At 41.1% G+C, this 26,310-nt stretch overlaps 1 protein-coding gene across 2 annotated transcripts in view; it reads left to right on the top strand.

Annotated features, from left to right (window-relative positions):
* SLIT2 (slit guidance ligand 2) overlaps window positions 1-25,919 on the top strand; it is a 321,752-nt gene extending 295,833 nt beyond the window's left edge. For both annotated transcript variants that reach the window (XM_084898584.1, XM_084898583.1), the window contains 7 exons: window positions 5,577-5,714; window positions 5,823-6,063; window positions 7,804-7,934; window positions 18,590-18,744; window positions 22,458-22,749; window positions 22,948-23,159; window positions 24,452-25,919. In XM_084898584.1, the coding sequence (XP_084754710.1) occupies window positions 5,577-5,714; window positions 5,823-6,063; window positions 7,804-7,934; window positions 18,590-18,744; window positions 22,458-22,749; window positions 22,948-23,159; window positions 24,452-24,693 (1,411 nt within the window). In that variant the 3' untranslated portion in view covers window positions 24,694-25,919. The remainder of the gene's footprint in view (window positions 1-5,576; window positions 5,715-5,822; window positions 6,064-7,803; window positions 7,935-18,589; window positions 18,745-22,457; window positions 22,750-22,947; window positions 23,160-24,451) is intronic.
* Window positions 25,920-26,310: the final 391 nt, after the last annotated feature.

Raw genomic sequence — 26,310 nt, 5'->3', positions numbered from 1 at the left:
CCTAGGAAGGTGTACAAGAAGTAAAATAGCCTTTGACTAAATTTACAAAAATGTAGTCAAAGGCTGAATCAATTTGGAATATCTGGTAGATGCTTTATTATTTGAATGTTTAATTTGATGTAATGGAAAATGTTTTGATCTGCCGCAATGTTTTAACTCTCCAAGATGAGGAAGAGAGGGGGATCCTATGTCCCAGGTTGTCCAGGGACAGTCCCAGTTTATGCCTGTTATCTCAGCATAGTCTTTGATAGGACCCTCCTTCACCTTACGTACGTTTTGTGGGGGATGGTAAAGCATGCAGCTGCTCTGAGTAGAGAGCTCCCTCCCCTGAACTCAGAACTTCAAAATCATTTTTATGTTCTCCGCAGCCATCTTCCTAAAATAGGTTTGCTATCAAGTTAAATTGTGCCTTTGCCACAATCCTGAAATATCTTAAGGGCCTATCCACAGCAACTTCTCTCCTTAGAGACCATAGTAGTTTAGAGACCATCTTGCCCAAATGTTTCCTTTTAAACATGAGGAAACCAGGCCCAGAGAGGTCATTGGCTGTCCAGGTATCTCAAGGTTATTCATTGACGGAGCTTGAGCTCAGATATACACTGAGTGGCCACATTATTATGATCTCTGAACGCATAATAATCTGGCCACTCAGTTTATAGATTAGAGGCCTGGTGCAGGAATTCGTGCATGGATAGGGTCTGTCCAGCTTGGCCAGGGGGAGGGGACATGGACAATTGATTGGCCGGCCTGCCTGCTAGTCAAACTTCTGGTTGAGCAGACAATTTGTATATTTGCCTTTTATTATATAAGATATACACTGAGTGGCCAGATTATTATGGGTTCAGAGATCATAATAACCTGGTCACTTAGTGTATACTTCCCAGTTGGGTAATTCTTCTAACACAGGTGACCTCTAAAGAGTTTTGTAGTTTCTTAACATAGCAGTTAGTTTATTATGGAAGGTAAGCCGGACTCTCAGGGATGACCCACCCGGGTTCAGGGTTATAAGTTAGTTACGCTCCCAACATCTTTGATCTGCCCACAGTTGAACTTGGCAAGTTCATAACAAATATTATCATTTCTCAGATAAATTCATCAGCAAAGAAGGTGGTTTTCCACAACAGTTTATCTGCTAAATAGGTTTCATAGGACTTTGCACATTATAATTATAAGATAAAATATTAGTAAAACTAGTGGAAATCATTACAAAATGAGAAAGTTCATCTTCAAAACGAGGAATCTTTAATTCAATCTTCTATTATCACCAATTAGATTGCACACTCTTTTTTTTCAGTAACAGTTGATGTTCAGTATTATTTTATATTAGTTTCAGGTGTGCAGCATAGTGGTTAGACATTTATATAATTTGCAAAGTGTTTCCCTAATAAGGCTAGTGCCCTCCGGGAATCATATTGAATTACTAAAGGCCCGATGCATGAAATTAGTGCAAGTGTAGGCCTTCCTCTCCCCATCTGCCAGTACCAGCTTCCCTCCAGCACCCAGGACCCAGTCTTCCCTCACAGCCCCGGCTTCGTCTGGAAGGTCATCCAGAAGGACGTCCAGTCTAATTAGCATATTATGCTTTTATTATTATAGATTACAATAAATAACCAGAAGTGGGATTTCTGGGTCATAAGGTAGTTCTGTTTTTAATTTTTGAGGTTGCACACTCTCTTTTTTTAGCTGTATTTATTGATTTCAGACAGAAGAAGGGAGAGGGAAAGAGAGCTAGAAATATCAATGATGAAGGAGAATCATCAATCGGCTACCCTCCTACACACCCTCTACTGGGGATCAACCCGGTAACCCCAGAATATACCATGACTGGGAATTGAACCAGTGACCTTTTGGTTCATGGGTCAACACTCAACCATTTAGCCATACAGGGTCCTTGAGGTGCACACACTTAAAAGTTCATCTTATTGGATTATGGGTTCACTGATTTGGGAACTGTGATTTTCACAGTCATTTGTGAGCTTGTTTTACAGCTAGATTAGCTTAGCAGGAAGTAGGTGAAGTCATAGTATGTGCCATTACTCCCATATTATGAAACCTGCACATTGTGGGAATGGGAGGTGCAAAAAGAAAATTGACTTAAAAACCAAAACTACTTGGATGCTGCTAAAGAAAAATCTCTACTGACAAATGTTGTTTGAACAACTTGTACTGTTACTTCATTTTCTTATTACTAAGCTGAGAGAGCTGGTTTTACTTCTCTTGCTTCATTATATACCTCATAAATCTCCTAAATTGCTTTGAGATATTTTTAGACCGTGATATGCCATAAGCAGTATTTTCAAGCATGCATCTTACTTAGTCAGCTTTTGGGCTTCCAAACAGTATATTTTATAGTCTTTGCTTTCTCCCTCACTCCTGGCCAGATAATGGAATTGAGGGAATATGATAGATTTTATTGATAATACAACTTTAAGGAATTCCTAATTAAATATTTTCTCCCTGTTTTAAAGGTAGATCTGAGAAGCAAAAGGAAGACAGAAAAAAAAAAAAGTTAGTTATAATGTGACTCCAAGTTCTAAGGGGCTTGAGAAATGGGATTTGTAGAGAAGAGAATATAAAATAGCTCTTAGCCACTATGGTGAATGTATGGCTCTCTTATCTTTTACTTTAATTTCTTTTCTCAGATAAATAATTCAGCGTGTTTTAGAGCACTTCTTTCTTTCAACACTCGGCCCTTTAGCTCTGCTCACATTAACATGGATGGAGGCTCTTCTCTTGGTGCTTGCCCATCTATTTCAGAGTGTCTACAGCCACTTTGGGTCCATGCCGCTTCAGACTTGTTTACTCTGCATTGCTATGATTTAGCACTGAAACCACTGGCCCTAGGGCAAGCATACTTATGCAGTGAGCTCTTTTTATGTCTTAATTCACACAGGCAGAGCTAAAAGTCTGTGCGCTAGCCCATTTATTTTAATTCATCAGTTACCCAGTAGCTTTGAAATCCCAGTGTTGCATTTGCAGACAAATCCCCTGGCATTCAGGAATGTCCACATTCACTTGAGTGTTTTTAATTATGCTTATTCACTTAAACCCTAATGGCTTTAAAATAGAAAAGTGGGTAATTGCTACAGCCTAACCATAAAGGCTTTATGGAATTATAAAGACTTAATGAAATTGTTTAAAAATATAACTACCATTTATTGATTATGCTTTATATATCAAACACTATGCTAATTATTTTATAGATAGTAGTTTTATTAAACCTTTTAACAAACCTTTGAGATGGAAATGGTTTTATTCTGTGTATATTGCAGATGAGGAAATGAACATTTAGATTAGGTAACTTAGTGAAGATGACATACACTTAAGAATAAAGCCAGGCTGAAACCGGTTTGGCTCAGTGGATAGATCATCAATCTGCGGACTGAAATGTCCCGGGTTCCATTCTGGTCAAAGGCATGTACCTTGGTTGCGGGAACATCTCCGGTTGGGGTGTGCAAGATGCAGCTGATCGATGACTCTCTCTCGTCGATGTTTCTAACTCTCTAACCCTTTCCCTTCCTCTCTGTAAAAAATCAATAAAAATATATTTTTTAAAAAAAGAATAAAGCCATGATATAAACCCAGTTCTAACAGCCAAGTCCAAATTCTGTAAAGCACAGTTTCCTGGTTTATTTGTTTTTTTAAGAAGTCAGCAAATCTTTTCTTCTTATTTATTAACTAGAGGCCTGATGCATGAATTTTGTGCACTCGGGGAGAGGGATCCTCAGCACAGTCTGTGCCCTCTTGCAGTCTGGGAACCAGCTGAGGATGTCTGACTGATGGCTTAGGTCCCCTCCCTATGAAGCTTAGGGCTTTTGGCATGGAGTGCCTGCCCCTTGGTGGTCAGCACACATCATAATGACTGGTCATTCCGCTGTTTGGTCAATTTGTATATTAGCCTTTTATTATATAGGATTTGAGAGAGAGAGAGAGAGAGAGAGAGAGAGAGAGAGAGAGAGAGAAAGGAAGAGGAGGAGAGAGAAACATTGAAGTGAAAAAGAAACATTGATAGAAACATCCATAGCAGGAATAGGCTGAAAAGCTGTAAAGAGGCTGGCCTCCTACATGCACCTTGACTGGGGATTGAACCCGTAACCAGGGAATGTGCCCTCATCAGAAATTGAGCCAACAACGCTTTGGTGCATGAGATGATGCCCAACAACCTGAGCCACACCAGCCAGGGCCAGAGAACCCTTTCTTAAACCCAAAACAGAAATGCTCATGGAAGCCTAGTGTGTAAAACTAATAAATTGCAACAAGAGAGTGTTGGGAGGCAGATGGAGGGTGGAGGGAAGCTACCAGAAACACTGCACCTCCTGCCATGGCCATATCTGTACGGGACCATTGTCCCTATAGCTCCACACAGCAGAGTTCAGAACCCCTGTACTGGCCACACTGTTTTCCCTCAGGCAGATCAAGACCTGGGACCTGCTATCATAGTAGAGACTCCAGTGGTCAGCACTGGAGAGGGACAGGTTTGACAGACAGCGCTACAGGATTAATTATCAAGCAGCCTAGTGTAGTGGTTAGGAATCCAGGCTCTTGTCAGATTGCTTAGGTTCTGTTTCTGGTTGTGTCCTTTAGTTCCCTCCCCTGTAGAGCAGAGTAGTACCAATGACATGGGGCTGTGGAGAACATTCAGTGAATCCACATCAGCCAAGTGGTTAGGCAACAGAGTGAGTGCTCCAAAAACATCAGCTGTATGTTATTCCTGCTCCTTCACCATCAAAGCAGCTGAGAACCTCCTGTCCGCCACCAGCAGGAACAGACTGCGAAGCTTGTGCAAGAGACTGGTCCAGGGATTCTGTGTCAGCTCCCTTGTCTCACTCCAATAGGTCAACCCCGTTCTGCCATAATAATTCTCTGGATTTGTCATTAGGGGATCTAGTGTTACCATATTTTTTTCATAAAACTGCATTTTATTCTAATATATTTATTCTCTATTGTCAAGTTTTTAAATATTATTTATTTGGAAATTGCCTAATATATTTTAGTAAATTTGACAACATAGATAGCGCTTTTATCATCTCAACTCCTCCAATGAATTAGAGCTGAAAATAGTGGATACTATAGGCAAATAAAGTGGGGCAAACGGGAAGAAGGATGAGTGGAAATGAGGGGTGAGGGTGGAAGGAAAAGAGAGACAGAGGGGAAGAAAGGAGAGAGAGAGAGAGAGAGAGAGAGAGAGAGAGAGAGAGAGAGAGAGAGAGAGCCAGAGAGAGGGAGAGCCAGAGAGAGGGAGAGACGAAGGGAAGAAGAATGTGGGAAAGCAAACAAGATAGAGAGAAGGAACCCAGTGCACTGACTCTATTCTTATTTGGATTATGGATACTCACTCTGGTCTGGAGGTAAAAATCACCATTCCCCTGACACTTCCCAGTGAGAAAGCATGGATACTTTGCTGACCAGTACTGTGTCCTCAGCTTCCTTTAATGTGGGTCTCTGTGAGCATGTCTGTGGGTCTCTGTGAAAGTACCTTTCTTAAAGCTGGTGCCATCTTTTCCTAGATGACATGCAGCTGTTTGACTTAGTTTGGCTCAGTTAGGTTTGAAACCATTACCTGCTTGTTTAAACAGATGCGACTGCACCGCAGGCTACATCGGCGAGCATTGTGATGTGGATTTCGACGACTGCCAGGATCACAAGTGTAAAAACGGGGCCCACTGCATGGATGCAGTGAACGGCTACACATGCATCTGCCCCGACGGTTACAGGTGCGAAGAGAAGTACACTTCTGTGTGCAGTGTTGGGGCTCACGGGATTCCGCTCATGTTGGTGATTCGGTAACATCTAATCAGCATGTGTCTCTCTTTTTTCTCCAGTGGCTTGTTCTGTGAATTCTCTCCACCCATGGTCCTCCCTCGAACCAGCCCCTGTGACAATTTCGAATGTCAGAACGGAGCTCAGTGCATCATCAGGATAAATGAGCCCATATGTCAGTGTCTTCCTGGCTACCAGGGGGAGAAGTGTGAGAAGCTGGTTAGTGTGAATTTCGTGAACAAGGAGTCCTATCTTCAAATCCCTTCCGCCAAGGTTCGGCCCCAAACGAACATCTCACTTCAGGTAAGGCTTCCCCCACCAGCAAGAGCTGATCTCATCAGAAGCGAAGCCCAGCTCTGTGGTGATTTGGGAGTGATGCTATTTGTCACATAGACAGTTACAGACCGCAGAACACAATGACAGACAGCGCCCCTGTGGGGAAGCGTCAGTCTTCTTGCCAACATGTGTGTTTTTCTAAGCTGAGTGGGAGCCGGGTATTTTCATTCTTTACTTGTTTTAGAAAAACACACACATAGTAAGAAAATATATACTTCTATATGTCTCTATTTTGTGCTTGGGTGAAAGCTTTTTATTCATTTATCTTTACGACTGCACTCCGGGCTCTACACTCTGCAAAATACGCAGGGAGTGTCTTAGAACTTTTCAACTGGAAACCTTTGAGAATAGACTTGAAATTAACTAATGGATTTATTGCTAACCTTTCCACCAAGTCACCATTACCTCTGAGTCAGTGATCCAGTGCCCTGTAGACAAGGTGAGCATAGATTAGAGGTAATACATGTAGGTGACAGGGGGCAGATTGGGGCTGCATGTTAGTTTTATGCAGTAAACAAAGTATTTTAATGTTTTGAGTTCAAATGGTTTTAGCCAGTTTCCTATAGGTCCCACTCTGCATTTGGTTTACCATGCCACCCATGGAGGGGCGGGGCATTCTTTAGAGGTCATGGGGAATGGGACCCCAGAGGCAGCCAGGCCTTCTTTCTGAAAAAGCCTGGTTCCCTGGCTGCCAACATTCGCCACATTGACTGTTATGAAAAGTGCCCAGTGGTGTTTGGGCTTAGGTCCTAACTTTAACAGAACTGCTTCTTTAAAAGCCAAAAAGTAGGATCAAAAGAGAGATTTCCCTCTTTTCATGCCATCACTATAAAGAATTTGCTTCTTTATACGAAATATGAAAATCGGTCTTGCTCAGTGCAGTTGCATTTCACATATGCCATAAATACAGCCCATTACAGAAGCAAAGCCAGCAGGTGAGGGAAAAGCTCCAGCGAGCAGCTGAAACTGGTTAGTCTCAGTGGGTAGAGCGTTGGCCTGTGGACTGAAGGGTCCAAGGTTCGATTCCCATCAAGGGCATGTACCTCGGTTGCAGGCACATCCCCAGTGGGGGTTCTGCAGGAGACAGCTGATCAATGTTTCTAGCTCTCTATCCCTCTCCCTTCCTCTCTGTAAAAAAAAAATCAATAAAATATATTTTTTTTAAAAAGCAAGTGCAAGCACAGGCAGCTGTGTTTACTTAGGTGCGTGTTATTGTTCTTTTTCAATAGGACAGAAGCACCACCATTTTTAATCCTGATTAAATTTTACCATTCTCTGCTGAGAAAATATATTTGATAGCCAAGGAGGAAAGCTTGAGTTACTTTAGCTATTGCACACTCTAATGTGCGGAAAGCATTTTTCAGCTTTAATTTCCCGAAGTGTAAATTATATATGTAAATTCCTTGTTTTTGCATATTTCATGGGACATGCATCTTTAAGCTTTGGCATTGCCCGTATGTACAGAAAGAGTAACAAGTTGTTTCTGAATGTATTTTTAAAGTTCTTTAGGAATTTACTTGCAAGGAAGTAATTTAGACCAGGTCATCTTTCAAGTAATGATTTCAACGTACAATATCATATTTTCTCATAGCCATAAGGAAAACATAAGCCTTAGAAAACACCCTTCTCTAAGCAGCCTTGTTTCTTTTTGATGAAATGTGTTTGGGTGACGACCCATTCTACTAACTGGAGTGTCCTTCCCCCTAGATTGCTACCGATGAAGACAGTGGGATCCTCCTGTACAAGGGGGACAAGGACCACATCGCTGTAGAGCTCTACCGGGGACGCGTGCGCGCCAGCTATGACACCGGCTCTCACCCGGCCTCTGCCATTTACAGGTGAAGATCTCTGTTACTGGGAAAGGTGAAAACCATTGTTTCATGAAGCACTCCCTCGCTGTCGTTTTGTAATGCAGGGGGAGGGATGGGTCAGCTCCAGCAGACTCTGTGATACATGTGTTACCCATGGCATGAGTTGGACAGTTGCAGGAAAGACTTATTACAGGACTACAGGTCTCCCCCACTACCCGAGAATAGGACCTTCCTACCAAACCTTTTGTAAACTGAAATGGAGTAAAGCAGAAAAGTCATTACCTTAGAACTGTGGTCAAATAAGCATATTACCTCTTTATATGTATAGATACCCTTTGTGGTGAGCACATTCCATCTATAGGCCAAGCAAGTTTGACAACCAATCTGTGGGCATTGATTGGGACTAAGTGGAGATACTGACCTGTATGTTGTTTGTATTATTCAAAAGCCTTCGTATCTTATTTGATTCTCCATAACAGTTCCAGGAAAGTCAATGCCAATTGCAGCCATGAATGGAATCCTTTTGGTGGTGAGCTAACCCATTTGGGAATATTTACATCATGGAAACAAACACATAATTATTGGTTTCCAAGTGAAATGAGATTGTTTCTTCATCTCCAAATGGAAATGAATTAGTGCCAAAATTGAAGATATTGATAGGACTTAAATCATAAGGCCTCAATTTGATTCAGCCCATAAAAAGATTGCAGAATATTGATTTTGTGGTTCATTTTTGGACTTGATGTTTTTGTTTTATTCTATGCAGTGAAACAGTAGAATATTTTCAGAAACCATAATAAAGGCTCTTGAGGTTAGCTTATTAAAGCTAGTTCTCGCAAAAATACATATATTTAAAGTATTTCTAGATAAGTTGTAAAAACTAGGATAAGTTATGTCTAAATGAGGAATTACTATAAAGAGCTTATTTTGAATTTATGTTCATTACCATTTTCAGCTAACAAGCAATAGAACCTACTTTTATTTATACTAGCATTTATGTAACATTTATGAATACCATTAATACCATGTCACTCATTTTACAATATGAATCAGAAGTCTTGGAAAAGCATTGTTTTTAACTAATACTTGTTCTTAATTTATGTCACAACAATCAAAAAAAGTTGTTACACTTTTTAAGGAAAAGAAAAGAAGCAACAATTACCTTTAATTCAAAGAGAGAGATCATAGTCTGACTGATTAATTGATTAATATGTATTATATGTAAACCAGAGGCCCTGTACATGAAATTCATGCATGGGTAGGGTCCCTAGACCTGGCCAGCAATCAGGGCTGATCGGGGCTTTCTGGCTGCCAACCGGGGCCTTCCTTCTGGCTGCTGGCTAGGGCCTTCCTTCCTCAGCTGCTGGCTGCTGGCCGGGGTTCCTTCATTCTGCCCCACCCCAGATGGTCAACACATGTCATAGCAAGCGATCGAACTCCCAAGAGGATACTTTGCATATTAGGCTTTTATATACTGTATATAGATATAATTTGCATATGTCAATTTTCCAATTTGTTTTTGCATAATAGAGATCACAGGAAACAATTACATTATTTTAACAACCTAGTATTTGACAGGTAAGAATCATAGTACCTAAGAGGTGTGTTCATATCTAGACTTGGCTAATTACTAAGATATAAACTCTGGCAAGGTACAATATTTTCTGTACCTCAGAATCCACTTTTGTAAATAATGTAACATCTTCCCTCTAAGGTTTTCTGAGTACTGAATTGTAAACTCAGTACTCCCTCTCCATTTTCATTGTCTTCATTCTCATCTACCTTGTAGCAATACAGAAAATTTTTTCTGGTAGTTCTTTCTGGGTTGTAGCACAGGAGTTGAAAGTGTACCCCTAATTCTTATACATTAACACTAGAAGTACAGCTTGTTTACAGCTTCTGTGGAGAGCATTTTGAGGGAAAATATCTATCAAAATTACAAGTACATTTACGCTCCACCTATAAAATCCCACTTCTGGAAATTGTTCCTACAAATATAGCTGAAGACATAGAAATAACGTGTGTGCTGGGTAATTTGCTGTGGCATTGGCTCTAAAAACAAAGGTTAGGAAGCAACCTAGTTTCTATCTAAGTAAACTATGTGCAGTACATCCACATAATGGAATGCACTGTTAAAAAGAAAAGGAAGGAAGGGAGGGAAGGAATGAGGAGGTTCTCTACATAGTACATTGGAAGGTTTCCAAGATATATCGCTCAGTTTAAAGGGGATAAAAAAAAATAAAAATAAAAGTCAGGCAGAAACAGTATCAAACATGGGTGAATGTTTGCATTTTTATTTCCATGTATTTGCATAGACAAAGGAGGGAAGACAGGAAACAGTTGGGTGGAAGCAAGACTTGTATGTGAATACAATGGGATAGCATATGAGTTTTTGAACTATTTGACTGTCACTATTGCTCAAACTGAAAATTGAAGTAAACAAAAAGGGGCAGGTGCCCTAAAGACAGTGTGACTTAATTCCAGTCCCAGCTCTGTGTCTTATTACCTGTGTATCTCGAGCATATGGCTTAAGCTCTCTGGGCCTCACCTGGTAAATGGTTATAACATATCGGAGTTCTGTCTTTGTGGGACTCTGGTAAGGATTTTAAGATTTGCTACATGTAAAATATTTAGAACAATGCATGCCAAATAGTAAAAATGATAGCTATTGGGTTTATCATTTCGGAGTATCCAAAACTAGGTTCATTTGCTTCACCCAAACCTGGGTCCCTGTCATGAGCAACTTCATTGAGAGGCAGCACAAATTTCTTGGACATATAGATATTATGGAGTTACTATTAATCTTTTTTTTTCTTTCTTTTACCTTCAACTTGAAATTGGTCTCAAGTCTTAATTCTATTCCTACTAATTTCTGGCATTTATGCAAATACTTCTGACCTTGCTCAGACAACTAGGATGTGAACTGTGATGAAAGGTATTCATTCCCCATCTTTATAGCAAAACCCAGCAACAACCCTGTTGCTTAATATTTATTTTGTTGAGTTAAATTAAATTTTCAAATTTGAATGTGTTTCCACATTAGCTAACTTTAGTAAAGTACATTACCCTGCTGTTTAATAAGAGGTATTTTTATGTATTCTTACCTTAGAGAATTTGTTCAGTTTAAGTTCAGTTTAATTGTGTAATTTTATGTTGTAAAAATGACGATGGTAAACTTTTCTTTAAATTATGCATTATTTAATGTGCTGTTGGGACATCTCACAAAGGGATAATTTTGTACAACAGATGCATCTTTGCAGTTGTGTGGTTTCTTTTCAACATTGATGGAAATGGATTTTATTTTAGTAAAATGAAATCTGACAAAATTAGGGGAACATAATCACGTGTTAAGTTATTGTTTCTGTAGGGTAATTTTTGCTTTAAACCGTTTCATTTTAAATCTCAGTTACTGTCTCAAATGGAACTGTATTAGACCCATTATCTCCCAGAGTCATGTCTATAGGGAGTAGTTAACATTGCTTTAAGTATGATTCAGAAAACCCAAGATATAGTGATTATTTCTCTCCCAGAAGGACTAAAGTGGCATGCACGTTTCATCATTTTATTTCCTTTTCTTTTTGTTGGTAATCCTCACTGGAGGACTTTTTTCCCATTGATTTTAGAGGGAGTAGAAGGGAGAGGGAGAGAAGAGAGTGAAATATCCATATGAGAGAGTCACATCAATTCGTTGCCTCACACACACTTCCCAACCAGGGCGGGGAACCTGCAACTCGGGTACATGTCCTTGACTTGAATCAAAATCGAAATCCTTTGGTTCATGGGCTTACACTAACCACTGAGAAGCACCAACCATGGCTCATTTCATTTTTTACATCTGATTTCAAAAAGTCATGGTTTCTTGTAGACATGCTTACTGCTAAGGGGGAAGTGGTGTAGAGCAATTGTTTTCAAACAGTGTGTATCAGAATCACCTGAAAGGTATGTTAAAATGCATATTCCTGGGCTTTTCCTCTAGTTCCTGATTCACATCGCAGCTATGCCGCCCCAATTTTTTTTTCTGTAAATTCCCAAGTGATGCTCTGGTCCAGGGACCATGATTTCAGAACCACTTTTATAAAAGCTCTGAATGTACATCCCTTCTCATTTCCAAGTTCCATGACATCATGCTTGATGTTGGCCTTGAAATCAGCCATGTGGAGAGTATTTCCACCACAGATATCCCTAAAAATCTAGGCTCTTTTTCTAGTCATGGAACATTCGCCAGCATTAGATCCCTAGGGATCCAATCAGCAGAGATGACATGAACTGCCTAATGAGTGAATGATTGTAGAATATCAAATGTAATCTAATTTTTAAACTGCTTAGAGAATAGCATCAAAAGGGACTTGGCAATAGTGCCATGAATGAATGACTGAATGAATGAATTAGTGAATTACTGAATGAATGAATGAATGAATGAATGAATGAATGAATGGCGGCCTAAGCTTAAAACTACCATCAGCAGTAATCCCTTGGATAGAAATGGAGTAATTCATTTTTTTCTCAAGCAGGCCAATAAGTAATGGCCTTTCACAGTAACTGTTGTCATGTAGATAGAAACTTGAAACATTTTAATAAAAATGGCATGCTTTGTTTTTTAGATTCAAATTAATGTCATTTTCCAAACCAGACAGCTTCTTTGGAAACATGGGCAACTATTTAAAAACTAGGAAATCAGCCAAAACCGGTTTGGCTCAGTGGATAGAGCATCAACCTGTGCACTGAAAGGTCCTGGGTTCAATTCCAGTCAAGGGCATGTACCTTGGTTGTGGGCACATCCCCAGTAGGGGGGTGTGCAAGAGGCAGCTGATTGATGATTCTCTCTCATCGATGTTTCTAACTCTCTATCCCTCTCTCTTCCTCTCTGTAAAAAAAAAGAAAAAAAATCAATAAAATATATTTTTTTAAAAACAAACTAGGAAATCAAATAAATATCTTACAAAAGCAAAGGATTGTACCACACATTAATCAGCTTCAGTAGTTAAAGAATGCATACACCTTTAGGGGAATTTTCCCTCCAGCTCTTAGGCTTGGTTCAGTACACAGCCTCTGAGAACTTTCAGGATTAGCTTAAATAATAATAATAATAATAATAATAATAATAATAATAATATAATAATAATAATAATAATAATAATAATAATAATAATAAATTTGTTCTCTTTGGAGAAACAGAATCTATATGGTTTTCTCATTTCCAAGATAAAACTTGGCCCTTCTTGATATAACACACGGGAAGACACCACTTTTTACCAACTTTATAACTTTGAGCAGGTTACTGCACCTCTGTGTGCTTACATTTTGTCATCTGAGCAATTGGAATTAGATTTAGAACTGTTTTTCATGTGTGAATGGGAGAATTGTAGGTAATGAGTACAAAGCTCCTAGTATGGTGCGAGGCACACAGTTGGTTCACAATGATTGGTAATGATTGTGGTTTACAGATGCTCTTCATGCTCAGGTATCCAGATGCTAAAGAATAAATACCCAAGTGCAAATGTTATTGTCTTAAGTGGGGCTCTGACTGAAAGCAGATTCACTTTTTATTTTAGTGCATTTTAATTAGATAATTGGCTTCTGAAGTACTGGGTAAAATATAACTTCACTTGATAAATTCATTATTTTATAAAATGTCCCTTTGAAAACTCTTATGCATAAATACCTTTGATCCTAGTTGGCCCCAAGATTCCTTTTGATTTAAAGAGATAGGCAGGGAAATTTTTATTACCCTCCCACCATAAGGTTGAAGTAACTTCAGCCAAGAGATATCAAAATGAGGTGACCAGTTGAGTTTGTCTATTTTTTTATTCCTATTTAATTGCACAGAACGTGCCAACAGATACTTTACATTTTTAAGGCAAAAAGCTGGACCTGGCCTAAGCCAAATGAACTATTTATCTTTATTTAGTTACTGATATAACTCAAGATTTATAGAAATAAGAAAGTCACTGTTAATGTGTCCTGCATAAATTAGGAAAATCTGAGACAAGTTGGAGCCTCTCTTTCCCTAAGCCCCAAGTTTTTAAACCCTTTTTCTGTAGCAGACCACAAGACACAGTTGAGTACATCCATTTAGAAACTCAAAAATAAAAAATGTCAGGTAACAGATGAGTATAGAAAAACGGAATTACATAATAATGGTAATAAATGCAATTTATGTTCCCAGTGGAAAGGCTCGATGTTAAGTGGTTCACTTGTGACTTCCGTGAGTCATCAGATATATAGTTCCCGAGGGGGGAGTGAGAGAGTTTATCAATACTTGTCAGAACGCAGAGGGACCTGTGTATTGCGAGTGGGTAGGTAGGTGATGACTGTGATAAATGGTAAAGTTGATGATGGCTGTTTTATTATGTAAGGACTGCTGTGTCAGACATTGCTTTATTTTAAAAGGACATTCCTGGTCCTTCCCCAGCTTATGGTATGCTTTACAGGACATCGTGAAACACCGTTTAGAATACTCTTAGCTCTCACATATCCTCCCCAGGCCCCATCCCCACAATGCCACCTTAGAAAACAAAGAATCTAAAAATATTACGATATATTCCCAGAAGTAGGGTCACTGAACAAAATGAATTGACCAGCAAAATAAAACCCAAAGAATAGAGGCATAGAACAGACTTTCATACCTCAATGTGGGGTTGGGGCGGGGTGGGGGCGCCAAGTAGAGATAAACTGAAGAACTTATATACTAATAGGCATAGTCCATGGACACGGGCAAAAGGGTAGTGAAGACCTGGGGTAGTTAGGGGCTGGGAAGAGGGGCGGGGGAAGGGAGGAATAAGGAGAGATATAATACTATCAACAATAAACATCTATTAAAATAAAAATATTAAATTCACAACACATATCTGTTAAAAGGCCAGACTTTGGCCTTCATTCTAGGGAAAAGAAATGGAATTCAACTCAGTGATAACTCCTGCCAAGTTCTGGAATGATCAGCTTTGACACAAAGCATTCAGGTGGAGAGAAACATAGTCAGTCTGAATTTTATAATTGGGAAAGTTGAATCCAAATCTAGGTTTCATGTCTCTACATTTCAGATGCTTTCTCATAGCCTTCAGACTCTCATTATAAGATCATTGCATATTTTTTACAATTCTTGATTTTTAGGAAATGTACAAGTGCAACCATCATAGGAGGTCATTTTCCATAGAACTTTATTCTTGGGCTATTTGGGAGTGAAATCATCTATACATGTTGATTGTATAGTACCGGGTACTCTTTAGGTGAGTTTTCTTTTCTTTGCAAAAGTGATGTATAATAATTAGAAGTACACACTCTAGAACCAAGCTGTGCCATGCCAGCATGACCAAGAGTGAACCTGAGGGGGGATGGAGGGTGAAGGATTGAAGAAAAGACAGACAAGAGAATACAGCTGGGGCTTGGTGGATCTCCTGTGCCTGGATGAGGACACAAAAGATCCAGCCTGCAAGCCAATGCTTTCTTTTATATTCTGATTAAAACAAGGATAGGTTAACATGTCTACAAATGTTCTTGTTTTGGCAACTCTTGCAGCACCTCCCACAGCCAGTAGGAAGGAATTAGGGAAGAAGGTCAGGCTTAATTATGCTAGGAGAGCTCTGCCCTCCAGGCTGGGACTTGCTTGTGGCCCTGCCCCAGGTCAGCCCGAGGCTTGACCCTAGAGCCACTCCCTATACCAACCAACCTGGCTTCAAATTCATTTGGCCATGGGCAATGCCACCTTGAATACCCTTGGTGCCCAAACCTTAGGGTCATTAAGGGTATCATATGAGTCGTTATAGGTATCAAATGTAAAGTTCTTAGGTCAGAACCTGGCTCATAGCATGTGCTATAATATTTCTTTGGTCTTATTAATCATATTTCCCTGATGAGGAATAAAAAACAGAGGAAAACTATGTGTGTCACAAATCAATGAGACTTAGGACAAGCTGAACAAGTTTTGTCTCCCACCATTGTCCTTCAGGATGTGGCCCCTGAAAAATCAGATATTTTAAATAAAGTGCATTGTTTAGATGTCCTTCCTGAAGATTGCTTGAAGTCTCTAGACTATGTGTAACTCTAATCCCATTAGTATTACTAAAAAACTATATATGTTATGCTTAATACAACTCCCTCATATTTTACTTAATTAGCATATATTTATTGAGCTTCTACTATATACTAGACACTCTACTTGTTACATTAAAGAGTACAGAAATAAGTAATACTGCTCCTGCTTTAAAGTTGCGTACTCAGTTGTACTGTATCAAACACCACCATTGACAATGACATGCCTGGATTGATTGTCTAAAACCCATGTGACCAAGAATCCATTCCCCAGTACACATAGCTTATTTTTACAATTGTAAAGAAAAGGGAGAGGAGCATTATTAATATTTATGACCAGTGTTCATAGAACATTGATAGAAAACCATTTTGAGAGTTGCATATGATCACAAAAGAAAAAGCGATTGACCACTACCTTCTCTATGTATATCTTTATTTTAATGTTTTACCTAAAATTTTGGTAATTTGAACAAGATATGCCCCCCAAACAAGCTATTGTGTTTTTACCAGTCTTTTAATCTTACAATTATTATTAAAAATGAAATCGGACTAGTTTCTTTCTGAATTCTCTGATATAGCATGGCATTATTTATATAATGATATGATACTAATATCTAACATTTAACTTTCCATATGCTGGATGCTTTGCTCTGCATTAAAAAATCATTCTCTATAAACCTTCCCTAAATTATAAGAGGGATAAATATTTACTAACATTTATTGAAGAGAAAAATGAAATTTATTGGAAATTAAGTAACTTATCTAAAGTAAATAAATTTAAGACCTAGATTTAAATCCAGGTTTACCTGACATCAAAATCTGTATGCTGAAGAACTAGTTGATATTTCTACACATCATATCCCCTTAGAAAACAGTCATAATTGAGACCACTAACAGTTGCAATAAAAATTTATTTAGAAAACAATGTCCTTGTATAGCGTTTTTAAATGTTGATTTTAGAGGGATAATCAAATGTGTAGAAGGCAAACGTATTGTTATATCTACCATTTTTAAAAGATGACATTTGAGACAGGTTATCAAAGATCCCTGCACACAGGGGCTCCTTTCACCACTTAAAATAGAGAACTTCAGGCTTTTCACAGTTCTGCAGAATGCTTTCTATTGTTGTCAAATCACAAAATCTATTTTATGCAGGAAAAAAAGGAAAAGATTAGACTTCTGTGGTGAGAACCATTGAGCAGAAATGTCAATACATTTTTCTGTTATTTCCCAGGCTTGACCTGTTAGCAAATCTAAATATCAGCTCGTGGGAATTTCAGGAAACACCTTGTGTATAGAGTATTCGTTATTCACAATCTCCCTAACAGATGCTCTGATATTTCCACTTTTGAGCTTTTTTAAAAAAAAGTCTTTCCAGTCAAAACACTATTATATTAGTTCTATAATATTCACTATTTACTTTTGGGCCCAATTTGCATTATACCCTATTTTGCATCTATACTGAATAGTGAGTATCTTCCCAGCATGCCCTGACTCTTGATCCTGTTTTCTTCATGGGTCCTGTTCTCATCTTTGCTACTGCAGCACTCCTGTAAGATTTACAGCCCCACTTCACAGCCACACAGCACCTACGTACTGATCACACCCATTTCATCCTATTCCCAATCCTCATGTTTCATTGACTTCTGTTTTTAACCATTTTGTGACTTTTCATAAAACCCCCTCAAACTTTTTCGAATAATTGCTGGACCCAGCCCTACAAAGTTCTGGAAGAGAAACTGAAGAACCACTGTCAGCACTAGACTCCTAGATACAACTATGTTATGCTTTCTGTTTAATATGTATTCCCTCTTCTCCACTGAACGTAGATTTCTTCCCAGGAGTATCATTTAATGGGTGACCTTCTGCAAAGAAACTAAGAGTATATATATATATATATATATATATATATATATATATATATATATAATCAATGAACACATTTTAAAAAGTGCAGCCCAGTCAGTGTGGGTCAGTGGATGAGCATTGATCCATGAACCAAGAGGTCACTGGTTCAATTCCTGTTTGGGGCACATGCCCAGGTTGTGGGCTTGATCCCCAGTAGGGGGTGTGCAGGAGAAGGCAGCTGATCAATGATTCTCATCATTGATGTTTCTACTCTCTATCCCTCTTACTTCCTCTCTCTCTAAAGGTCAATATAAACATTTTTTTTTAAAGTTTACCACCTTGATTCTTCCTGTATTCAGTGTATGTTTGATTCTAATGTTTTATGTGCAGATTGAAGAGAGAAGAGACAATTATATCCTAACATTAATATATTAAGGAGATATTTGACAAAGGAGTAGGTTTCTTATCTTGTAAATGGAACTTTTGTGGCATTTTAAAGCAAATAAATCAAGTGTTTTTTTAATTTCTATATATTAGAAGGAAATGACTGGATACAGATAAAATGTACTCATTTTCACTTCTCCCAATGGAAGAACAATCTTCTGTCTTTCCTAGGAATAGAAATTTTATCATCTTGAACATATATTTTATTTTTAAATCAACCAATGATTTTTATCTTTATTTGTGTTAGACAGGAGTATGCTCTCCCAAGAAGTGCTTATTGGATTTGTATTGTAACTTCTTTTCTTTGATATGAAGTACATGGAAGCACCGTCTAAGTTTCATTTTTGTCTGTTTGTTTGCAGCGTAGAGACGATCAATGATGGAAACTTTCACATTGTGGAGCTACTTGCCCTGGACCAGAGTCTCTCCCTCTCCGTGGATGGAGGGAGCCCCAAAATCATCACCAACTTGTCAAAGCAGTCCGCTCTGAATTTTGACTCCCCACTCTATGTAGGAGGTAAGCACTCTTCCAAATCCAGTGGGTTTTGATGTGTGATTGTCATCAAAGCCTGATTCTGAAGTTGCTGGTGCCTGGTCCCATGGTCATTGACCAGTGCTGATCCATCCCTGAAAGACAACAAGAATAGAAAAGGAAGAGCCCAAATAAGATGTTAAAGGACCATTCATAATCCCAGCTCTGGTTTTAACTAAATGGGTCATTGGGGTGGAGAAGAACATTGATATTTTTGTGTGTCTATCACATGCTATGTGAGTTACACATTTTAAAAATTAATCTTATTATTTAATCTGGTCTATGACAAAGGAAGTGGTGAGAAGACAAATCAGACAATGAAAAAAATCACAGAACAGGTTTGGTGCACACTGCAGAGTGCATGACCTCACCCCAGTTCCCTGAAGGAGGTGAACATACTACCATGCTGGAATGTCTGGGCCACCAGTGGCTAACTCATGTAGATGACAGGATAATTACTAATGAAATTGAATGAATGAATGAATGAATGAATGAATGAGTGAGTGAATGAATGAACAAATGAATAAATTAATGAGTTAAATGTACAAATTGCACTGGGATAATAGAAAGTATTTTTTGTTTAGCTGTTGACCTTAATGTGGATGAACAAGAGAAAGGGTTGGCAGGGCAGATGATTTGGGCTTGGAGTGATAAAGACTCTAGACTTTATTTTAAGCAAGAAGAAGTCAGATGAGTATATAGGTGAGAAAGGAAATATCTGCAAAATTCAGAAGGAGCTCAGAGGAGAGGATCCACAAAAGAGAGAGCTTCCACTTTTGCCTCTATCTGGAGGAGCCAACGTAAACTGAAGACACAGAATTTCACATTTCAGGCAAAGAAGCATGTGATGTTGAACTGGATGAAATCACATTGGGTTGAGTGAGGCAGATTGATAAAATTAACATACTTTACAAATAAATAAGCTAAAGCTTTTCAACAGGCCAGTGTAACTGATTTCTTTATCAGGACAGGTAATTTCACAATGTTTGCCTTCAAAATAGTAGTAACTGTTGGCTGCTGCCCAATGTCCTCAACCCCTCAAACTCTTCCCGGACAGCTTTGTTTGGAATTGTCCTGAATGTCCAGGACACTTTTATTTTTAATAATTTCTGCGATAGGAAATCTTAGCACTTAGATAGAAAGTCAAAAGTCTTTGGTTCCATTCTATAAATATTTATTGAGCATCTCCAATGTGCTGAAGGCTGGGTTATTACATTTGTCAGGGATATAGAGTTGAAAAAGAATCTCTTCTGTGCCCACAGGCATTGGGAAGGCAGACACATCTTCAAGTAATCAAATGCCTCCCCTGTTAAGTCTGTGCAGCAAGTTGACTGATGTAGTTGCTTCATGGCAATCACAACTATGAGATTCATTAAAAGAACCTCCAGTTACAGCCCATGGCATGGAAGAAAGGCTGAAAGGAACAACAACACAGGGATCTACCTCTGTTTATCAATTAAGATCTAGTTCCCTAGTCAGAACTGTGGCAGCTCTGCGAAACGTTGACTCCGAATACTTCTTTATTGTATGATGTCCTATTGAAAGTAAAGATCTATGTGATGGATCAGCATTTACAATTTACTGTGATCAAAGCTGGACTTTTTACAGTTGTTAGCTTTGGGAATAAAAGGAATGCACTTCCTAATTGTCCCTGCTGAGGAACATCACCAGTCAGTATTTAACCTTGACACATGCACATATGGACATTGAAATCCATACATATGTGATGGGCAGATAAGAGTAAATTAGAACTTACCCTATAGCAAGGAATTTCCTGTCATGGTACTCTCCTGGAAATGGTAGGCTTCATCCTTCTGACCTGGCTCTACACTGTAGCCCAGTCTCCAAGGCCAGATGGACCTAGACTAAAAGCCTGAACTCATGAAACTTCAAAGCCAAGTGCGTAATTCAGTACCCATCAATGTGTGATGGGAAGCCACTTGCATCGGAATCACCTGAGTTGCAGGTTAACATTTAAATTCCTGCATGACACACCTTCCTGCTGAGTCAGAATCTCAGGGAGGGGAGAGAAGAGGGTTGGGGAGCTGCCTTCCGGGCATGTGCTTCTTGTGGTTATATATGACCAGCTTGGAAACAACTGTTTTAGTCCATCCATGTTAGAGATGAGAAAACCAAGCCTAGACCGGACCAAGTGCATAGAGAACCACCAATAAACACTTCGACCTCTACCCTATGATGCTGTGCACTTAGCTTCTGACTCTGGCTCCTTTGAAAAGGGAAGATGATGATGCCATGAGGCAGGGCCCAGGGAGTACTCAGGCTCTTGGTCTTTGTCACCGTTGAATCCCCTAGGAAGTGAGAGTCAGGGCTTTCTCCCCTTGAATCCCCCAGCCAGAAGCTCAGAGTCCAGGCACAAGGAGGACATGAACAGCCAGGGGGAAGTCAGCTGCTCTGCAAGCCTCCACTGTCCTCCCCTTCTACCACCACAACCTGGACGGTTGCCTCCTGTAGGATCTCATCCAGGAGCTATTTCAGGGTCTGGCTTAGGCTGTGGAAAGATTCCTCTGTGTTGCCAAATGTGGGTTACTCCATGACTGTCACTAGTGGAATGAATATATACAAAGACTGCTAATTCTGTGTGTGGAGGAATTTTCTTCTGTGTTTCCAATGTCTTGGAATAGAATGGTTTCACTCTCAATTAGCAAGAAAAACAATGATGTGAATGAGGTGCTGTCCTGACAGGAAGCATGGCGAGTGTCTGAGGCACTGGCATCCAGGGTTGTGCTCCGGATGTTCTGAGTGGGGACCTGGATTAGTTGCTGGCTTAGCATTTAGCTGGACCAGGGTCACAGCCACTGTGAACCGCCAGCTCTTACCCTCTGAATCTGATGGACTAAACAGTGAAGAGAGATTGCAGAGGTTCATCTCATCAGCCTGACTCTAACTCAGTCCTGCTGGGTGGCAGTGAGTAATTACTAACCTTGCCTTGTGGAACTCTAGGCTTCCTGGGGGTGTGTCCAGGTAGAGGGGGTGAGTGTGGAGAGGGGAGAGAGCACTACCCCCTCCCCTTCCCCAATCCTGCCTTTGGGAACAGTAGCTTAGCTTTTAGGTTTTATATATGGGTCAGCCTTTGGGTCAGGTTTGGTTTGAAACAAATATTAAAAATTGAAGATTGACCATCAGTGAACTAGGTCTTTTTTCTAGTTGTACACTAAAATTGTATTTTCTAAAAAAGAGAAGCAGAGAACACATGTCTCGCCTGGCTAGTATGGCTCAGTGGTTGAGTGGTAAACTATGAACCAGAAGGACATGATTCCCAGTCAAGATACATGCTCCATCCCCAGTGTGGAGCATGCAGGAGGCAGCTGATTACTGATTCTCTCTCATTGTTGATACTTGTATCTCTCTTCCTCTCTCTTCCTTTCTGAAATCAATAAAAATACCTTAAAAAAAAGAAAGAAAGAAACACACATCTCTTCTTCCTCCCCACCCTGCCCAGAAAATAGGATCAAGGAGGTCTGGGTTGAGGTCCCAAGCAACAGTATTTCTCCTAAGAGCCCATGGGATTCCAAAGTGCATCCAGGTTGAGAACACAGGACCGATGCTCAGGCCGTCAGTTTCTCCTATTGACTGTGTCCCACAGACTGCCCCCCTACAGGAAGCACTAAGAGCATCTGGTGGTAAATGGCTGAGGAGTCCCCAAAGAGCCTGACCTCTGACTCGCTGTCCCTCCCCAGGCATGCCCGGGAAAAACAACGTGGCTGCCGCCCTGCGCCAGGCCCCTGGGCAGAATGGCACCAGCTTCCACGGCTGCATCCGCAACCTCTACATCAACAGTGAGCTGCAGGACTTCCGCAAGGTGCCCATGCACACTGGCATCCTGCCCGGCTGCGAGCCGTGCCACAAGCAGGTGTGTGCCCACGGCACGTGCCAGGCCAGCAGCCAGTCTGGCTTCACCTGCGAGTGTGAGGAAGGATGGACCGGGCCCCTCTGTGACCAGAGGACCAATGACCCCTGTCTTGGAAATAAGTAAGTTCGGGCTACTTGTTAGTGAAACATGCAGATGGCAATCCTCAAAGCGAACCCTAGGAAAGGGAAGGAAAGAGGAAGGGGAAAAGGGAGGGAGGGCGGGAGTCAGCCCCTTAAACTGTCTCCACATTTCTTCCATCTTCCTCCACCCTCCTCCTCTCTGCTAATGCATCGTCATTCCTGCGTTCCTCTCTGCAGATGCGTGCATGGCACCTGCCTGCCCATCAACGCCTTCTCCTACAGCTGTAAGTGCCTGGAGGGCCACGGGGGCGTGCTGTGTGATGAAGAGGAGGACCTGTTCAACCCCTGCCAGGCCATCAAGTGTAAGCACGGGAGGTGCAGGCTGTCCGGCCTGGGGCAGCCCTACTGCGAATGCAGCAGCGGATACACCGGGGACAGCTGTGACCGAGGTAAACCAACCAGCTGGGCACCTCCGCGTCTTAGGGAAGCAAAAGGGCCTTGTCTTTGAAAAGAGAGAAAGTGAGTAAGAGGGGGGAGTGAGAGGAGGAAGGCCTGGATTTTGCACGACTTGTAGATGCTGCTGCTGGTTGATTTCCCAGAGGCATGAGGGCAGCAGGTGGGAGCTGTCCTAATCTTGGGCGTCAAGATCGTACCTGCCTTCTGCTGTCTGCTCCCAAGCTGATCTGCTGTGAAAACCCTCCCTTCTGCCTTATGTGAAAGCACACCTAACTGTACTCCTTTCTCACCTTTCTCTGATGTTCTCACCCAAATGTATTACCAGTTTGTCTCCTGGCACAAAGAGGGAGCTCATAAAGAGGCTGTAGTGTGAGGATAAAAATCACCTCTGACAATTAGAATCTAAATGGTTTGTCCCAGCACATCCTGCAGGTGCAAGGGATGGGGCGGGGCTGAGGTGCTGGTCCACCCCTCTCCTCCCTTGTGCCTGTGGGACCAGCTTGCCCTGGCCTCCAGCTGGTCAGGATCCCACTGAGTGTATCAGAGGGACCATGCAAGGGGAACGTGCCCAGGGAAGCTCTGAGCAGATGGCTCTTTTTGAACCCGTTCCTACCAGGGTAATTTATGAAGCTCGTGGAATGTTCTTTGTATCCAGTCACAGGCTAAATAATATGGAGCCCCAAGTCTAATAAATTAAACTGCAGCATACTCTCGGAAACGTCTCCCTGCGGTAAACAGATCCACCTGGCGGGAGTGTAAAAACAGAAGAGGCACATTGTTGCCATAAATGAAAAGGGCTAGGGGCCCAGTTTTCTTGTCAGTCCCGTGGTCATAGTAGTTACAGCTCACACGGACAGTATTCACTGAATATAAAGGCCCCACCAAAGCCGGTTTGGCTCAGTGAATAGAGTGTAGGCCTGAAGACTGAAGGGTCCCAGGTTCAATTCCAGTCAAGGGCATGTACCTTGGTTGCAGGCACATCCCCAGTGGGAGGTGTGCAAGAGGCAGCTGATCTATGTTTCTCTCTCATCAATGTTTCTAACTCTCTATCCCTCTCCTTCCTCTCTATAAAAATCAATAAAAATATATTTTAAAAAAAGAAAGAAAGAAAGAAAATTAAGGCCCCAAGAACAGCAGGCCATGCCAGCAGTCCCTCTATTCCCTGGATGTATAACTGACAGCAGCAGGAAGGGACAGGAAGAAGAGGCGCCCCCTGCTGGCTCCGGGGCGGATCCCCACTCCCTCTGCGGGACTCACAGCTTGTGTGCTCTGTGTTCTTCCCTAGAAGTCTCCTGCCAGGGGGAGCGGATCCGAGACTATTACCAAAAGCAGCAGGGCTATGCAGCCTGCCAAACAACCAAGAAGGTGTCGCGGCTGGAGTGCAGAGGCGGGTGCGCTGGCGGCCAGTGCTGCGGGCCCCTGCGGAGCAAGCGGCGGAAATACGCCTTCGAGTGCACGGACGGCTCGTCCTTCGTGGAGGAGGTGGAGAAGGTGGTCAAGTGCGGCTGCAGCAGGTGCGCCTCCTAACTAACCGCCTCCCCCGGGGGCTGCCGCCTCGCAGCTGCTGTCTCCTGCTTGGCCACGCTGGACTCGCCAATGCTTCCTGAGTTGAAATATATTGTAAAATACAGAACAGGCTTATTTTTATGATGAGAATAAAGACTTTTTCCCCCCCTGCATTTGGAAGAAAAATAAATAGAAATGCGTGAACCACAGCTTCCCCGACCCCAGAGGAGTGGGAAGGGAGGTGATCAGGAGGCATGGGAACAGCGATGGGGACCAAGCACATACCCAGGGAGCCGACCGACCTCGAGCCTGAACTTGAACTTGCCCAGAGCACAGGCCCCTGGGCCCTCCTCCGAGTCGCTGCGGCCCATGGGGACCAAGCACATGTGTGAGTGAGGATGCAAGGTGGAGCCCAGGATTCACAGATAGGACGACAGATGGATGAGAACTATTTTGTGCAACATAGAGAATCTCCGGGGGACTTGGGTCCCATTTGTGAGAGACAGGATGGGGGCGCTAAAATGTCATCGTCTTTTTATACAGGTCGGCATGTTAGCACAAGAAGCACACAAGAGTGTTTATCGACCGTTTTCCAGTATTAATTTCTTTTTTTTGTAATATAAACGATAAAGGAGATGATAAAGAACCAATAGATTATTGATAAATAAATTAGGAATAATATGATTTTTTTTGCATCTCTATGAGTTCTAAACAGCCCTATACAGTATTCTGTTCTCCTGAGAAATATTTATTGTATCCAAGTACATTGTACGTAACACGGTAGGCCCTCCTTTTGCTGTTTCTTGATGCTTTAATATATATTAATTTATAATTGTCCTGATATTTTTGTACATTTTTCAAACTTAAAAAAAAAAATCAGGATGTTTTTGGCAATAGTACTAACATAGGGTGATATCTGGGGATAAAGATGTGTGGGTCTGTTTGTTTACTGGGACATCTGACCAGTGGTGTCCCCGACCTACTGGCCTCACTCAGGACACCCGCAGAGCCTTGTCAAGTCCATGGGGGAGACGGTCCTTGTACAGAGAGTGGCCGCTGCAACCTGTCCTCACAGGACAGAGATGGTGTGTAGCAAACGACACTAGAAAGTAGGTCTGTTACAAATAAATACGTCCTTGACTTTCTGGGCCCTTTTGGAGGGTGGAGTGGCAAAAGAAAAGACTGTAATGACAAGAACTGTGATTTCCCCCCAAAAAAAAACAATAAAGCTCCTTTTATTACCCTCATGCTCCCATGTTAACATGTCTGCTGCTAAATTATAATGTAGAATTGAGAGTGATTTATAGTGGATTGTGCTCTTCCCTCCTCAGAGTCCCAGGGTACCCTGTGAAGATGCAGATGTTTCTTTCCAAAAGCTCTTTTTACAAAGACAAAAGATGTACATGTGTGATTCGGTGTGCTCTGTCTTTCTCCGGACTAATATCAGTGACACTACTGATGTTTGTAAATTAAACAGATATTTACTGCATTAACAGCTTGGTGAATTTCTTAGAAACTGCACAATGTTTAGAGTCCTGGCCTGAAGAATCCTTAGTCATAGCGATTCAGAAAGAACAGAGAAGAGAACCTGTACTTTCTGTTGTCAGGAGTTGGCTTGCAATTCGCATAGAGTTAACT

The sequence above is a fragment of the Pipistrellus hanaki genome (genome assembly GCF_964339955.1).
Source record: "Pipistrellus hanaki genome assembly, chromosome: 1".
Lineage (NCBI taxonomy): Eukaryota > Metazoa > Chordata > Mammalia > Chiroptera > Vespertilionidae > Pipistrellus > Pipistrellus hanaki.
The sequence above is the reverse complement of the archived record's forward strand: the minus strand, read 5'-3'. Positions and strand labels throughout refer to the sequence as shown.